The following is a 17,396-nucleotide window of genomic DNA, read 5'->3' on the forward strand; positions in this document are numbered from 1 at the left end:
TTGCTATGAACATGATGGTACAAATATTTCTTCAAGACCCTGCTTTTAATTTTGGGGGGATATATACCCAGAAATGGAATTGCTGGATCATCTGATAATTCTATTTTTAATTTTTTTTTTAGAAACTGCCATTGTTTTCCACAATGGCTGCCTCATTTTATGTTCCCACCAACAATGCACAAGGGTTCCAGTTTCTCCTCATTTTCACCAACACTCAATAGTTATTTTCTGTTTTTTTTTTAAATAGTAGCCATCCTAATGGGTATGAAATGATGAAATTAATTTTAATAAGACATTTTATTTAGCCCAGTATATTACAATATTATCAAGTCTATTTGTAATCAATAAAACATTATTAATGAAATGTTTTACTTTTGGGGGGGTACAAAGTCTTTGAGATCTGCTATGTATTTTATACTTAGAGCACATTTCAATTAGGACTAGCCACATTTTAACTTCTCAATAGCCACCTGTGGCCAGTGCTTCCATGTTAGACAGCCCAACTGTAGAGGCGTTTACTCAGTTTAATATTATGTATTCATTGGTGGGTATCTCTGTTTGGCTGTCTTCCCCATTCATGCCAAACTCCAGGAGGACAACCAGTGCCACATAACAGCAGCTGGTTGAAGGTTGGCATATATCAGGAACTCAAAACACATTTTTAAATGAATTAATGAAAAGGATTACTGTTAATCTCTCTACTCATAACTTTGTTCAGACTCATTTGTAGTTAATTTCTAGGAATAATTTATAATGCTTTGTTTCCTCCATCAGCTTTCCAGACATGCTCCTGAGCTCCTGGGAAAGCAGAGAAATAAATGTTACTTACCCAGGCAGATGCTGGGTCTGTATCTTTGAAGACATTGAAATAGGAAGTAAATGCTATTGTATGGGAAGAAAAATATCTTTCCTCTATCCAACTTAGGTTCTTGGCTGGGTCTCTATGACAAAAGACAGATTAACAAGAGAAAAGCGTCCATATTTATGTAAGATAAGTTGTATGTGACATGGTTGCCTTCATAGGAAATTGAAGACCCAAAGAAGCAGTTAAACCTGAGTGTTTTTATGCTAAGTTTGATTAAGAGTGAAAAGTCATGGGAAAATGTGATAGGACACAATGGGTATGAGTTAAGTGGAGTAAACGTGGGGACCTTAGCAAGCCCCATTTGTTTTGATTCATCTTTGAGTCCCTTGGTCTTGGAGATAAGAATGTTCCTTTCCTCTGGGTAATGAGAGGGCACATCTCACATGAGAGTCTTATGATCTGCTTCAGGGGAGGTCAAAGAACCCTTCCTGTACGTGCTGTCTCAAATTCTTTCAGCTTAAAATACGCAATATGCCAAGATGCCATATTTTAGGGTGGCGGGTCCTGAACTGCATCACTATCACACTAACACACAGCTAACTGGGTTCCTTGGAGGATAAATATTACCTCTCTAACACTGGTAAGGTTTGAACATATAATCTTGGTCTCTTCATAATTATTTTCAGTATAAATCAAGGGCCAAGAAGGGTTAACTATTAATCATCGGCATTCTAATATGGAAAATGTACAAGCAGCGGCCAAGAAGCTGTCACTCAGGAGGCCCCAGGGGGTGGGGCTATGGGTGGGGGTTAGGCATGTAGTTTCCCCACGAGTTTCTGAGTTTTCCATGAGGCAAGTCAGGCCCTCATCCTGGATTTTGTGGTAGGACTACTACTTGGTCCCAAGGGAGTCCCTTGAATGAGTTACAAACAGGTGCTTCCTCCGGGCAGAGCAAGTGGAGCATGGGCTGTATTTCAGCAGTCTCACTTTCTTGTGCACTGAATAACCTGTTTATCCTTATGCAGTGGCCCTGCAAAGTCTCCCTAGGGCAGTCATTTTGTCCGAGGTAAACTTCCACTAACCAAGTACACTAGGTAATGTATAAAATTATTTTTTGTTGAGAAGCCACTACCATGTTTCCCTGAAAATAAGACCTAGCCGGACCATCAGCTCTAATGCGTCTTTTGGAGCAAAAATTAATATAAGACCCAGTCTTATTTTAACATAATATAAGACTGGGTATAATATAATATAATATAATATAATATAATATAATATAATATAATATAATATAATACAATATAATATAAATTAGGTCTTATATAATACAAGACTGGGTATAATAGAATACCAGGTCTTATATTAATTTTTGCTCCAAAAGACTCATTAGAGCTGACCGTCCGGCTAGGTCTTATTTTCGGGGAAACACGGTATCACAGGGATCCAGGTACTATCTGTGTTATAAGTAGTAGTACAGTCTAAGCCAGTTACAGTTAGCTCTCTCTATACGTGGGCTCCCCATCCATGGATTCAACCAACCATGAATTGAAAATACAGAGGGTGCCAAAAAAAAGTATAAGCATGTTAAGAAAGGAAAAAACTGTATTCAAATTGTAATACTCAATATAGACCGATAACAGAAGATGAACACAAGTCACGTTTGACTTCTGCAATTACAAAAGGTGCTCAAAGTGGTTACCATCAGTGTACTTTTAATAGCTTTTTCCTTTCTTAAAATGTGTATACATTTTTTTGGCACTCTCTGTATTTGAAAAAAAAATTACATTGCTGATGAGTACATGTCTGTACTAAACATGTACAGATTTTTTCTTGTCATTATTCCCTAAACAATACAGTATAACAAGCATTTATATTGTATTAGGTATTATAAGTAACTGAAAGATGATTTAAAGTATATGGGAGGATGTGTGTAGGTTATATGCAAATACTACACCATTTTATATAAGAGACTTGAGCATCCTAAGATTTTGGTATCCCCGGGGGGTCCTGGAACCAATATGAGGAGGCTGAGCTCACAGGGGTTAAGTAATTTGCTCAAGGTCACCAGGCAAATAAATGACAGGGCTGGGATTTGAACCCAGACTGTCTAGTTTCCTAAGCCAAGGTAATGAGAGACCCCCACTTCCCTTAGTCTCTGCTGACCTGGGGACTATAAAGATAGCTATTGTTCCTTCTTCTTGAATTCCGGCTTGTATGTCAACAGCCACACCTCAGAATGGGCACATTCTTTCCTTAGCCTAGTTAATCCATTTCCTTTTCAGGGGAATCCACTCTGTGCCCTTCAGATGACTTGGCAAATCTTTGTTCTGCCTCGCTGGCTCAAGACTTCAAGCCTTCCCTTGGAGGGCAATTACTTCACCCTCATTTCCTAGTTATTGCAGAACATCTCCCCAGTGTACCCAAGTTCTGACAAGAAGCACCCACTCAGACAACCAGAAAACCCAAACCAGTTTGAAAATTTCCGAGGACAAATTGTCTAATGTTTCTCTCTTTACACAACAAACTTTTGAAACGCCTTGAAAAAATAAAATTCTGGAATTTGTAGCTATTTCGATGCTTTGAGAAAGCTGGCTGTTAGAGGAATCCTGATGTGATGGCTTTTGTTAAGTGGAGGACCAGATTTGTAAACCAAACCATAACCCCCTGGCCAGATAAAACAACAGCTTCCATTTTCTGGCACTTACTACAGACTGGAAACTGCGCAAGGGCTTCATATCCATTCTCACACTCCCTTTTCATTACAGCTTTCTTGTGACACAATTCATATACTGTATCATTCCCCCTTTTAAAGCACACAATTTGGTGTTTTAAGTATATGTATAAGGGTGTGCGACCATCTCCACTATCTGATTCCAGAACATTCCTATGATCCCTAAAAGAAACCCCATACCAGTTAGCAGTCACTCCTCATTCCCTCTCCCCGAAGCTCCTGGGTAGCCACTAATCTACTTTCTATCTCTACAGATTCGCCTATTCTGAACATGTCATAAAAATGAACTGTAAAATAAGCAGTCTTTTGTGCCTGGCTTCCTTCACTCTGCATAATATTACTGAGGTCCATCTATACTGCACCACGTGTCAGTACCTTATTCCTCTTTACGACTAAATAGTATTCTCTTGTATAGATACGGCACATTTTGTTTGTTCACTTATCAGCTGATGGGCATTTGGGGTGTTTCTACCTCTTGGCATTATCTCTTTTAATTCTCATCCCTCCCTTGGAAGTGTGTATTATTCTCCATTGATTGACTTAGTAAACTATGTTTTCTTAAAACACCAAAAATGACAAATTGTCTCAAGAAATCATTGACTGGATTTAAAAATCCCCGAGACCAGACAATTGCAGGTTCTTGTAGTATCGGGAAAAGATAGGATTTAGCCTCCTTCCCAACCCCAGCCCTAAACTCAATCAAATGAAAATGTTGTGAGTTATGAATCCAGCTCCTTGAATGCAAAGATATTTCTATGAAGAAAAGTTTTGGCATTATTTTATGTTCTCAGTGGTTGGTGGACTCTAAGAGATCATCTGGTCCTTTCCAGGGCCCACAAGATTCTAGCAGAAGATTATGGTGGGTCAGATGTTCCATTCTGCAGCCCTGGCTGGATTCAAATATTCGACAATTAGCAGGGGTATGACTTCGGGCAAGTTAGTTAACCTCTCCAAGCTTCAGTTTGGTCACTACAGACGTGGGTTAATAACACTACTTTGAAGTTGCTGTGAGAAGTTAAGTCAAGTTTTAGGACAGTGCCTGTCATATTGCAAATCAACCATTGTCTTCCTATCTCCCTCCTCCTGGTAGGGGATGGCTCTGTGCCAAGTTGCCCAATCCAAGCACCTGGTCCCCTTCCCCTCCAGCCTCCCCCCCTGCCCCCCCCCCCCAACTATTCTTTCCTGGCTAACTTCCCATTCTGCTGATTTCATTTGAAGTGCCACTTTCTTGGGAGGGCCTTCACAGACACCTCCGCTCTCTCCTATTCCTTCTTAAAGCATCATCCTGAGTTTTTCCTTCATTGTTATCACAGTTTGTAATTTGCTATTTTTGTTAATGTTTTTCGGTGTTTTTTCTTTTTTTATGAACTGTGCGCCCCACCTTGTCTTGCTCTCTGCTGTATCCTCCCTACCAACAGTGGTTGAGGATCATAGCAGGCATTCAACAAACATTTATGGAACAGTCCAATCTTTTCCTGAACTTGGGTTCAGAAAGGGAGTGTCTTCCCCCAAATCACACAGCAAGATTAGTGGCAGACTTGAGCTCAAGTCTCCCCATTCCCAGCCCATACTCCATACCCGGAGCCTGGCAAAAATTTTCTTCATCTGTCCCCTAATATATTTTGAGTCCCAAGGAAAGTTCCAGAAAGGGGGAAAACAAAGGAGTGTGCAGGATAGGGGAAAGTGATCGGCCTTGACCCTTCCTCTTTGGACCTTAAGGTGGGCATATTGTAAAGTGAGGAATTACGGCAATAATGACGTGGCAGGGCGGCCACAAGAATCGAACCAGCTAAGGGAGAGGCACCATTAAAAACAGCTTGGGCCGTGAGACCTAAAGACAATGAAGACAAATCCCGGGCAGGCGCAGTCAAGGCGCTCCGTTCCTCCCTCCTCCGCCCCCTCCCACTTACTCACGGGACTCCAAACGCAGTCAGCTGACACAGCGCCGCGGAGGTCACGTGACAGCGGTTGTGGCGCAGGCGCAGATCTGGGGCGGCCGGATCAGCTGACCAACCGAGCGATCGAGCGGATTTAGGCCGTTCACCTCGGCTTCAGAGTCATCGCCGCCATGGCCAGTCAGTCGCAGGGTATTCAGCAGCTGCTGCAGGCCGAGAAGCGGGCCGCCGAGAAGGTGTCGGAGGCCCGCAAGCGTGAGTTTCGGGGTGGGGCGGTCAGGGGTGGCGCGAGTCCAGGGAACGCGGCCAGGCCGCTGGCGGTAGTAGGCGGATGAGGCCCGAAACTGCGGGGCGGAGGGCTGGTTACAATCGCGGAAGCTTGTGTGTTTGGAAGCTCTATGATGTGAGCCCTTGGAAAGCTTGAAGGTCGATTGGAAGTTGTGTTGTGGGATGGCAGATCGGGCATGGAGACAACAATGGGTGGGTGTCCTTGGTGTCTGGGGAGGGGCGTGTGAAGTGGGCTATCCTAAAGGAACGTGTTGTCTCCCCCTCCCACTTGTTCCTTTGGGGTGCTCCGTCGCAGTGAAGGGAGCCGCCATCTACACAGCTGCTCAGTCTAGAAACACAGAGTTGTCTTTGCCACATCTCCCTCCCTCGTTGGCACTTCAGTCAGTCGTTAAGGTTTATATATCTGTTCACTTCTACCCCGTCCCTACCCCCAGCATCTTAATCCAAGATACCAAGTTCTCTGAGGGTCCTGTAGGAGGCTCATTTCTTAAACTTTTTAAAAATGCGCTTAAGACCTGCCCCCCGGGATGCCCGCTGTATCTGTGGTCTCCACCATCATGGTATTCGGAATCCCAGTGAAGGAAGCAGATACTGGCGAGGTTAATTGCAGGTGAAGTGAGGGCTGAAATTGAGAAACGAGGTTGCTAAAGAATTTAACAGGTGGATCTAGACTGGTGAGTGGTAGAAGTTACCTCCTCCCAGTTGGTCCATTCTCCCCGCTGCAGTTAGTCACCCCTCTAAAATGCGATTATGACTTTTCTTACCGCCTTCACGGCCGGCAAACGTTTAGTGCCTGCAGAATAAAGTCCAAATTCTTTCTTCGGTTGGAGGAGGCACTTTTGGATCTGTCTGTTGCTTTCTTCTCTAATCTCAAAGTTACTCTCCTCCAGACTGTTGAACCACTGGGATTCCTCAAAGGCACCTGAGTTGATTTCCCTGCAAGCCTTTGCCCAGCTGTTTCCTCTGACTAGAAAAGCCTTTTCTCAGTTTCCTCTCTTTGTTCCCTAACCGTTAGTCTTCCTTCAGATCTCGAAATTGAGGCAGCAGTTCTTGCAAGAAGTCTTCCCAGACTTGACCTTCTCCCCTCACACGAGGTTGAGTCCTTCCCAGGTGCTTATTTCTGTCATCGCAATGCAATAACCTGTGCCTTCATCTCGCTCAGTCACTTGACTAAGCATCGGACAATAGGGACTGTGTCTAATTTATGTATTCAGTTTCTTATCTAGTGACATAGATGTTTCTATCTATTTCCCTATTTTACAGGTGGGAAAAATGAGGCTCAGAGAGAAATTTGACTATAGCCTGGGAAGCAGCATGGCTGGGGCTTAGAGGTCTCCTTTCTTGTGCAAGGGTAAAATACCAAGAAATATTAATCTTAGTAATTCCTTGGTGTTTCTCCTAGTGTAAGACTTACACTCTGAATCCATACCCAAGTAAAGGGCTTTTGTAATTTTGTAATTTCTCACTTAAGGGTTGTGTGATACTCGATATTTCATAGAAAAAGCTTTTTTTGAGGGAGTTGGGGATTGGAACCAAGCCTTTTATTCCTGTGGTGACTGGAAAGTTTTGTGTTCTTCATAGAATATTTCTGATTATGCCCTTGATACAGTATTTCCAGAATGACTTCTCATAGTTTGTCCTGTAATGGCTCATCAGTAACGGAAGCAGTATCTGTTGGAAAGCATGTGAGAATATTGGGGGGAAGTGCGGGAACAAATACTTAGAATTTGGTAAGAATAATTCTGAGTGCCTTAGAGAAACGGGTTATGCTTTACACCTTTATCCCATTAAGGCTGGTGCAGGGGCTTGTACATCTCAATAGCTTTTACATATTTACTGAATGAATTTGTTTTAATGGAGTTTATGGCTAATACACATCTCAGAATTTGCAATAACTAGAAACAGAAGTATTGAGAAAGGCTGCAATTTGAAAAAATTATTGCCTTTCTTGATCTGTAATTATAGTTGACTTGCCCTGTTAGGAATTGGAAGAAGCAATACATGATGTGGTAAAATGGTCCAATCCAAATTTTTCATGAAATCATTGCTTTGGACCATATTTTTTAAACATTTGTGATATGGTTTATTTCACTGGAGTGAAACAAAACGTTGGCTCCCATAACGTCAGGCCCATGAAAAACAGGGTTGAGAAGAAATATGCTGTCCTGTACAGGTATTTAGTTTTGGTTTTCAGAGAAGGCTAGTCAAAACTGGACTTTGAAGATGTTTGCTGACAGAATGTATTAGGTTGGTGCAAAAGTAATTGTGGTTTTGCAATTTTTTTTTAACCTTTTAAACTGCAGTTACTTTTGCACCAACCTAATATTATCACAAGTGATTAATTCAGGGAGCCGTGGGAGTTGGGAGTGATCAGGAGAGCAATATTGTGAAATTATATGAAGCTACTGCCCAGTGTTCAGGCCGTAAATATTATTTGTAGATTGTTGGTGTGGAAAAGATTTTTGGCTTTGAAACATAGCTTTGACTATAGCTGATGAGGATAGCATGTAGTGCATTGGGGTACAGGTTGGTTCCCGTGGACAACAGTAGGCTCTAAATAATACTGAAGTACATATATACTTGCAGAAATAGTCCTTGGGGTGCTTAGAGAGAGATCTGTTGATTGTGTCAGACTTGCGTCATGGAGTGTTGATGTCATGGGGTCATCACAGGTCTAAGATCCTTTCTTAATCTTAGGAGGTGGAAGGTTAAATTTAATTTCCTTTATCTACATGGGTTGAATGGGATTTGGGCAGTGAATATATGGTGATAGATAATAAAGCTTACTTTTAAATGCAAGATGTTTTTTTGCTCTGAATTAAATGCTTTGGCTGATTGTCTAGAATCCCCCCTCTCCCCTCCTTTTTTTTTTTTTTTTTTTAAATGTTTGGGTATCTGAGAAGTTTGATTGGTGGGCAGGGAATCAAAGTAAAGAGTATCTGGTTGGTCTTGTGGTCTTGTTTTTATGCAGGTGCTGATAGAACCTAAAGAAGTTTTCCAGTTGTATGTTAAACTAGTCTTTTCTAGAAACTAGACCACCTGTGTCTGTCTCATCGCCCCTTAGATGCTTGTGCAGTCTTACTGTCCAGTGTTCTGCATTTAGGATTCCTTCCCAGCACCACTTTCATTACTTATTTCCTTATGCACAGGCATGGCCTTTAGTTTCCAATATTACATCATCTGTTTCGTTAGAGTTTAGGTTGAGGTCCCTTGGGACCTTATTAGTGTCTGCTAAGCTAAGCAGAGCTCCAGTTGCAATCAGCAGCCTACTTAGGTGTTTACTTCTTGGGAAGAAGAAGAGTTCCTTAGATGGTTAATGTCACCCATTTGATGTTGGTTCTTAGTTAAGATTGGGAGAGTAGTCTCACACTTTCCAGTTTATTTTTCTGTTATTTTTACAGTCTATAGTTTTGGAAGGTAGACCTTTTTATCTATTCACTTTCTATTAATAGTTAAATACAGCCTGTAGGCAGCAAGAACTCACACTCTTAGGTCGCTCTGAATTCCGTCTTGCCAGTGCATGTCTCTTGGGACTTTATCTTAAAACACTTTTCTTTTTTATGTTAGACTTTACCATCTCAGTCTCTGCTTCCTCTTCTACTTGTTTTTTAAGCACTTCCTGATGCGTCTCTTTCCTTTGAAAACAGGAAAGCACCGGAGGCTGAAGCAGGCCAAAGAAGAGGCTCAGGCGGAAATTGAACAGTACCGCCTACAGAGGGAGAAGGAGTTCAAGGCCAAGGAAGCTGCGGTGGGCCCCGTTTGTTCTCACTGCTGCTTTAGTTCCTGAGTGTTCCCTCTCCTTCCCGTCCTTCCAGTCTCAAAATGGCCAGCGTAGCTTGGCAATTTTCCTTCGGGTCAAATTTTGAAATTTTGCTTATTGTGTGTTTTATTTTCTTGCATGCTCAGGTTGAATCTCAGGGTGATCCGTTTTTAACTAACATTGAATCCTAGTCTTCACTTATTCAATCATTTAACACATATCTGTTGACTAGTTAACATGTGCCAGGTTCCTTACCAGGTGTTTGGGGTTGAGCTATAAAGGCAAATAGACATGGTCTTTGCCCTCCTCCTATAGTGTTTAGCTTACAGCCTGGTGGTCAGGGAGACTCAGAAGTGAAATGCAAGTCATGCAAACCTGCAGCTGTGAGAAGTGCAGTGGCAGTCGTACACAGATGTCACACGGAGCCCCACTTTAGTATAGTGGAGATGCAGACACATACCAGTGGTATAGGCTAGACTGCCGTGCGTAAGATGCAGAAAATAATAGTGCAAAAACAGATCACAGCACAAAGGAAGCAAGGAACATTCTGGAAAGGGGAAGGGGTGGAGGAGGGCTTCGCAGAGAAAAGAAAGTCTCAGGACTTTTGGATACAGGTAACAGAAAACAGTTCAAACTGGTTTAAGCAAAGTGGAATTAATTAAAAATCCAGATGAAAGGCTAACTTTATTTTGATCCAGAAGCTTAAATAATAGTCTTAGGATTCTTAGTTCCATCTTGCTACTCTGCCTTTTGCTTTGTGGGCTTCATTCTCAAGTTCTGCATTGTGGCCTCTGCTAGTTCCTGGCACACAGCGTCCCAGGTCCAAGTCCAGTGATTAAGGCTCATGCCTCTCAGCAGTAAGTAGCAGTAGTTTCGTTCATCATTGTTCATCTTAGCACTGGTCAGTGACAGCGTTCTTAAACTTAGTGTTTCGCTAACTCTTAAACTGGGCCAGATTGCTGCTGTAAATTGTCAGACTGCCCACAGAACAGTGTAGAAATACTCTTGTCAGGGCAGCTGTCTCATCTTTTACGTCTCTGCCGCAGTTGCTTATAGAGACTGTATTAGTGTTCCATTGTAGGCATAAGGTCTGAGTTTTTCTAGTAGGTTCCATTGTAACCTCTTCAGTAGTGAGACAACTTACTGGGGTTTGGCAATTATTTATATTCATAGAATAGAGTTAGTATGGGTTTTTTTCCCCCTGAATAGGGTTCATGGACTTTTAAAAATATGAATTAGCAACTGAGCTAACCATGATGAAATGCCCCTGGGTGTTCCTGTAATATGAACAGTCATATAGAGGATGGAGAGCCCTAGGTTTGAATCTTCACATGTTCACCTTGACCTCTTTGAGCCTGGTTTCCTCATTCTTTACAGCCTCCTCATCAGTTATGGAGGAATAGGTAACATCTGAGAGAATGCTTGATAAACCGTATTATACAGACATGAAGGGATATAGTTGTTAACATATGTAATGAAGTGAGAACAATATAGGATAGCAATATTGTTAGGCAATATAAAGGGTTAGACACAAAAAAGTTATATCTTGTTATGAACTTGATAGGTTCTAATAACAGCAGTTAACAAAAAAGCCGGCCATACTGTGAAGACAGTACAAGGTAAAAGGAACTATCGATCGATCAGTGTATTAAATTGTGAATGGAGACTGAAGGGGTGAGACATGCATATAATAAAAACTTCAAGCAATAAAAATAAAATGGGGCAACAATGAAAAGGAGTTTCCCTCACACCCAGATCTGCAGGCCTCCTCAGAGACAGTCACTGTTGGCAGTTTTGTATTCTACTAGAATATTTATATTTGAAAGAACAGATGTTACATATTTATAATATTGGTGAATTCACTGCTGAACGTAAGAGCGAAAACATTAGCCAGTAATGGTGAAACTGTATATTCCTCCTAAATTGTGTCTCCCCTTGTACCCTGTGCTTATTATTTTTTGAGTTTAAAAAATACAAAAACATATATCCCCATTTTAAAAGCCACAGAAGGAAATAACCACACTGATATCATTCTGTACCTTGCCTTTTTTCCCCGTTAAACTGCATATTTTACAGTTCATTTGGTCTTGCTATACACACCTTCCTTATCTTTCTTAATGGCCAAAGAGTGTTCTCTGGTGTAGATGCACCATCATTTGTTTAACCAGCCCTCAGTCTATGGGTCTTTAAGTTCATTCCAGTCTTTGGTTAGTGCTACACATTAGACTCTAGAGAGATGAGAATATACCGCTCTAAAAATATCTAGGATAGTAGAACATCTAGGATAATAATACACATTAGGATAATTTCCTAGCAGTAGAATGCTATGCAATTTACTTTTAGATAAATGTTTTAAGGTTGGCCATCAAAGTGATTGCGTGAGTTTATGCCCCCATTAACGCTGTGGGACTTCCCACGTGCTCTTCAGTCGTGAGGCTCCAGTGCCCACTGCTGCTGATTTGTATTCATTGATGAGCCCAAGTTTCCTCAGAGTTCAAAAGTTGTTCCTGGCTAACCAGAATGTCATCCACTGTTCCCTGTGTGTCATTGCTCCCCGACTCCAGGCTCTGGGATCGCACGGCAGTTGCAGCACTGAAGTGGAGAAGGACACCCAAGAGAAGATGACCATCCTCCAGACCTACTTCCAGCAGAACAGGGATGAAGTCCTGGATAACCTCTTGGCCTTTGTCTGCGACATCCGGCCAGAGATCCACGAAAACTACCGCATAAATGGATAAGGGAAGAAGAAAGAAGCGCCTGTTCCACAGATTGGCCTTTAGACACCTCCGTGGAATATGAAGCTTTAGCAAAGCTTGAGTTATAGTCTTATGAAAGGCATTAAATTATTTCTGTTTATTATATACTAGGTCCTTTTGCTTTTTGGAGAATAGCAAATCTAGCTTCTTTGTATAAACTTAGAGCTTATCCAAAGATTTCATCTTTTTACCTCATGTTTCTTAGAAATTTAAGGGTGTATGTTGTCTGTTTTCCTATGCCTTTTAGCTCAAGCAACATATGTATATCAACACTGACTTTTTCTTTTTTAGATGTAGTACAAAAACAAACTTTTTAAGAAAGAAAGGGATTAAATGTTTTTTCCCCTAAAGCTTTCTTGAAGGTCAGGGGCTTTATCTATGAAAAAGTAGTAAATAGTTATTTGTAACGTGTGTAGAGCAGCAGCCAGCCTTAAATAGTCCTTTTGGCTGAGGGTTAGAACAGTGAATACTAGTATAATTGTTCAGGCGGTTTCTAGTAGTTCTTAATCCAAGTTACTAGATGATAGGATTCAAATACTTGTTACTTGTTATTACTTGGTGTACTGATAATCTTTTAGAAGTAAATGATTTTGTCATGCATTTTCCCCCCCTCTGGTTCATCCTTTTTGATAATATAAAGTGTACTTTGACCCAGATGTCTGCAGAATTTCACTTAGGAAATTAAATTAACGTGTATCACACACACATTTGCACTCATACTTGGAAAATATTCATAGTCTGCATCTTAGCAGGAAGGGAATCACTTGTGATTTCACCCAATGGCTGTTTTGAAAAACAGCAAGCAACTAGTAAGTCAGCAGTTTGCCTTTCCTCTAGAGCACCTGTACTCAGCCTTGGGCAAGTTATGAAGCATATTTCTTTTCTGGCAGGCTAACTGATATGTGTTAATACCTACAGGAACTTCACACTAACCCTTACATGTTAAATGCCCTGTGACCCTATATTAGCGGAAAGTCCTTGGCTAATTTCTGGTAGGTAGAAACAGGTTAAAGAGAACATTGTGGGCTTTCCTTGCTTGTTCTGAAACAGTACGAGAGAATTAGCTGGACTTTAAACTTTCATTTTATATGACTCGGGACTGGTTGATCTCAGGTCACTTCCTGTCTCTAGTTACTGTTCTTTTTTATACTAGAATTCCTCAGGAGTTTTCTATATGAGCATTTCCGTTTTTCACTGTCAGAGCACTCTGATCCGCACTGGCCACTCCATTGAAAGTGCTTGTCAAGGTCAGCAATGGTGACCAGGTTGAGAGGCCCAGTCCTGTTTCTACCTGACCTTCTGCACTGTTTGACGGGGTTGAACCACTGTCTTGGCTTCTGCCGTAATGTGCTACCTTGCTTCTCAGTCTTTTCCTCCTCTTCCTAAGGGTTTGTTCTTGGACTTCTCCACACAAATTCCCTTGCTGAGACCATGTACATTTCCTGGCTTTACCAGGTACATTGAAGACTCAAATTTATATCTTCGACTTAGCTCTCCTAAACCCTGGAGTTCTCAAGTTGCTTATCTGATATTTAGATTTGGACACCTAATAAACATCTCCATGTTAGCATGTCCCCAAACTACCCAGTTTTGTTAGGGCTTTACTCTTGGTATCTCTAAGTGTAGCAACTCCAAGTCTCTGCCTGCTGCAACTACACATTTCCCGAACTGGAAGACCGTGAAGAAGCAACACCTGCATTCACTGCTTTAGACCCAGTGTCTTTAACCTGGGAGACACCAGTATTTGCGTCTCGGATGCATAGGATGGTATTTATGTGACTGACTCTTGACTTGCAGCCAACCAGCTGGATGTTGCTCAAGTCACAGAAGCAACAGAGGGAAATATTTCAAAAGTGCTTTGATAGGTTCAGGTGAGAGGACACGATAAGATCCAAAAAGTAGAGAGCTTGGTTTCCTGGGAGAGGAACCTAAGTGGTTTGAAGCATGAATTGAATGTAGAGTGGAAAAGCACTTGGCTGTGAATGGAAGGAGAGCTGCAGTAGCGCTGATGGAGGAGGTGATTTGAGAGGTGACTATACGTTCAGATGCTGGTGGGAGGGAATAGAGGGAGTGAGACTGGAGAAGGTGTTCTGGGTGGAGTGAGAATCCCTGGGGGCTCTAGAGGCCATGGGATCCAGGGCACAGGTGGTGTAATTCTGTAGTTGTTAATCTTGATTGTACCCAAGGATAAAGGTGGGTGTCAGGCCCCTCCCAGGCTAGTAGGAGTAGGGCCAAGGCTAAGATATTTTAAAAACTCCCTTGGGGACAGGCTTCCATTGTAGTCTGGTATGAAAAAATAGCATCTGTTAGGTTCTGTGAGCACTAAGACAGGTATGTTGGTTTTGATACGGAATGAATTCCAAGATAACACATGCAGAACAATGTGTGTGATTTGTTCCCACTGAGCACAAAAAAGATGATACAATTGCCTATACTTTTATATGCAGAGTATATCTGGAGGACAGAAGAAACCTCAGTAATAGTGATTCTCTTAAAAGATAGGGTCTGGGCTGCCACAGGAGGGTTTCTTTTTGTACATTTAATCTACAGGGATGTTTAGCAGTGTCTCTGGCCTTAACCGTCTAGTAGATGCCAGTAGTACTCCTTGAGTTATGACAACCAAAATTGTCTCCAGACCTTGTCAGATGTCCCTGGGGGTCAAAACCACCCCAAGTTGAGAACCATTGTTATACAGCAACAACAGAATTGTTAAAGTACCACGCATTCCTAGAACATTCTAGGTGCTTTGCAAATGTTTCCTACTTTTCTAAAATTTGCTTTTCGCAATCTAATCATCTGTGATTACGAGTTTACAAGTCCACAATAACAGCGGTTATTGGCCAGTCCGGATAGGATATGCTCTGAAATCTCAGTGGCTGATTACAACAAAGGTGTATTTCTTAGAATGTTCGATACAAGTTGGGTGACTCGGCAGTTCTCCGTGATTCAGCGATTCAGATTACTTCCACTTTGTGGCTCTACCACTTTAGCATGGTTACCATGATTGCAGAGGCAGGAGGAGATAAAGTTGGCAACCGTGCAGCAGCTCCTAATGCTTCAGTCCTGCAATGACACAGCACTGCTTTCCAGCCCACTAACCAGCATGGGTCACATGAGCCAACCTAACTGCATGGGAGGCTAAGAAATTGGAGAGCCTGTGGATATTCTGTGAGTGAAAAATACCTGCTACCGTTACTAACAGCTTTCTCTACACCACCTATTGTTCTAAGAACTTTGGCATTTATATTAACAACTCATAACCACTTTTATTTTGCAGTATATGAAACAGAGAGGTTAAGGAACCAGCCCACAGTTGTGCTGTGGTAGAGTCAAGATGCGGGCGCAGTGTCTGGCGCAGTGTCTGTACTTGACCACTGTGCGTTTGCTCAGTACTGAGCACATCATACACCTTTTATGTATCTCACCCATGTGATTTTTTTTCATCTCCCGAATCCTAGATTGATTGTTCCGGGCAATTTCATGTCCTGTGAACCCATTGTCTAGAGAGAGAAGGATGCCCCCGATATTGCCCATTATAAGCACAGAAACTGACCATTCCATGTGGTGCCATAGCTCAGACCTAGTCGTGTTCTTGAAAGAAGGCACAAAACTTACAGTAAGCCTAACCCTGTGTGCGACATCTTATACAAGTTCCCTAAAGATTTACCACTTCCACTTTCTGAGTGGGAAAAAAACCCTAATGTTCTCAAAGGTGAAGCAACTTGTCAGAGGCATATGTTGAATCTCTGCATGCTTCTAGTGAGGGAGGCCTTTTATGTGCCGGGCACTTGATGTAAATCTCGTTGGGCAGTCTGATCCCACCTCCATGGATGGGAAAGCTGAGGCCCAGAGGCTCATCAAAACAGGTTCTTCCCACCAAATGGCTTTCCCTGACTTCTGAAACCATCACTCTTCTCACAAATTTGCCAAGAAATGGAGAAGGTTAGCTACACAAGGCTAGTGTGAAGGAACTTTTTTTGGTGAGTCTTCCATTCCCCTTGTTTTTCACCTTTAAAACTTTTTTTTTCCTTCAGGGAAATCTGGCAGATCTCAGTGTTTTGTCCTGTCAACTGATCTGATCATTTCCGTGGCTCTGAAATGATGGAAAAAGCTTTTTTCTGCACAGGCAGACAATTCAAGTTTTGCTCCCACATTCCCACCCCTTCCCCTGCAAGTAAGCCAGTCTTCAGAGGCAGGAGAGGCACATTCTCCTGCCAGTGGTTGGGGAGAGGAAGCTGCCAGATCATGTCAACATCTGGCTTTTAAAAAATTTCAAATGACACTGACTGGCTTCTGGGTCAAGCGTGAATTCAAGGCCATAGCTCACTGTGTTCGGGCGAATGATTGATGGGGATTGGTGGGCTTTGAAAGTCAGGGAGCAGACACCCCCCGCCCCCCGCCTTTTTTTCTACTTGAAAATAAAAAGGGAAGAGCGACAGCATTCTAGAACAGATAGCAGCAATTGAAGAAATCTTAAGAGAAGAACTAGGCTGGTTGTTCTGAGAGCATGATTAGGTTGTCTACTATTGTCTTGTGGGTTTTTAAAGGTAAATCAGAGAGCCTAGCTCTCTAGTCAAAAGCCTGATTACTACCTTCAATTGTCCTCTCTCCCAATGAGATGTGAATGCTCTCTCTTTGGACCCACCCCATTTTATTGCCTTTGTATCTGCCCGTGGCTGTTTCTGCACATAGTGTAGAAACAGATTCTTTACATTTCAGGAGGGTTGTTGGCCTCACTGACAGGAATTCAGAGTATTTCTTCTGGTTTTCACAGTTTCCTGACAAATATCATGTGACTTGTCTTACTCCTTGCACATTCCTGGAAAGGACAGTTGTGTGTTTACTCCCAAATTCTGACACGTGTATCTCATACTGGGGTACTCACTACATGATGTGACTTCCAGGATTTGAAATCAATTTAATGGAGCCATTAGCAATGGAACATTCTGTGGGACATGCTTTTAGGAAAAAATTTTAAGATAGCTCTAATTAGTGGCAAAGACTGGATTTGAACCCAGGTCTGTCTGACTTCCCAGCCTGAATTGCTATATGATTTAGTTCAATTTGTTCAGGCCATGGCAAATTTCAAGCAGTATGTTTCTAAAGGAGTTAGGAAGTCAGCTATATCTATAGCTAGCAGACCAGTTCCAAAAAACAAGAT

General features: G+C 42.0%; 1 protein-coding gene across 1 annotated transcript; it reads left to right on the forward strand.

Annotated features, from left to right (window-relative positions):
* The first annotated feature begins 5,497 nt into the window (after positions 1-5,497).
* On the forward strand, positions 5,498-12,835 carry ATP6V1G1 (ATPase H+ transporting V1 subunit G1). The gene is made up of 3 exons (XM_019731182.2): positions 5,498-5,686; positions 9,367-9,467; positions 12,044-12,835. The coding sequence occupies exons 1-3, from the start codon at positions 5,605-5,607 to the stop codon at positions 12,215-12,217; spliced, it is 357 nt and encodes a 118-aa protein (XP_019586741.2). The 5' UTR covers positions 5,498-5,604; the 3' UTR covers positions 12,218-12,835.
* Positions 12,836-17,396: the final 4,561 nt, after the last annotated feature.

This window comes from Rhinolophus sinicus, linkage group LG04 (assembly GCF_036562045.2).
Source record: "Rhinolophus sinicus isolate RSC01 linkage group LG04, ASM3656204v1, whole genome shotgun sequence".
NCBI lineage: Eukaryota > Metazoa > Chordata > Mammalia > Chiroptera > Rhinolophidae > Rhinolophus > Rhinolophus sinicus.

Coding starts and splice junctions, on each gene's coding strand:
- ATP6V1G1 (XM_019731182.2), top strand. CDS start 5,605: ATGGCCAGTCAGTCGCAGGGTATTCAGCAGCTGCTGCAGGCCGAGAAG. Junction 5,687..9,366: donor GGTGTCGGAGGCCCGCAAGC/GTGAGTTTCGGG, acceptor CTTTGAAAACAG/GAAAGCACCGGAGGCTGAAG. Junction 9,468..12,043: donor TCAAGGCCAAGGAAGCTGCG/GTGGGCCCCGTT, acceptor CCCCGACTCCAG/GCTCTGGGATCGCACGGCAG.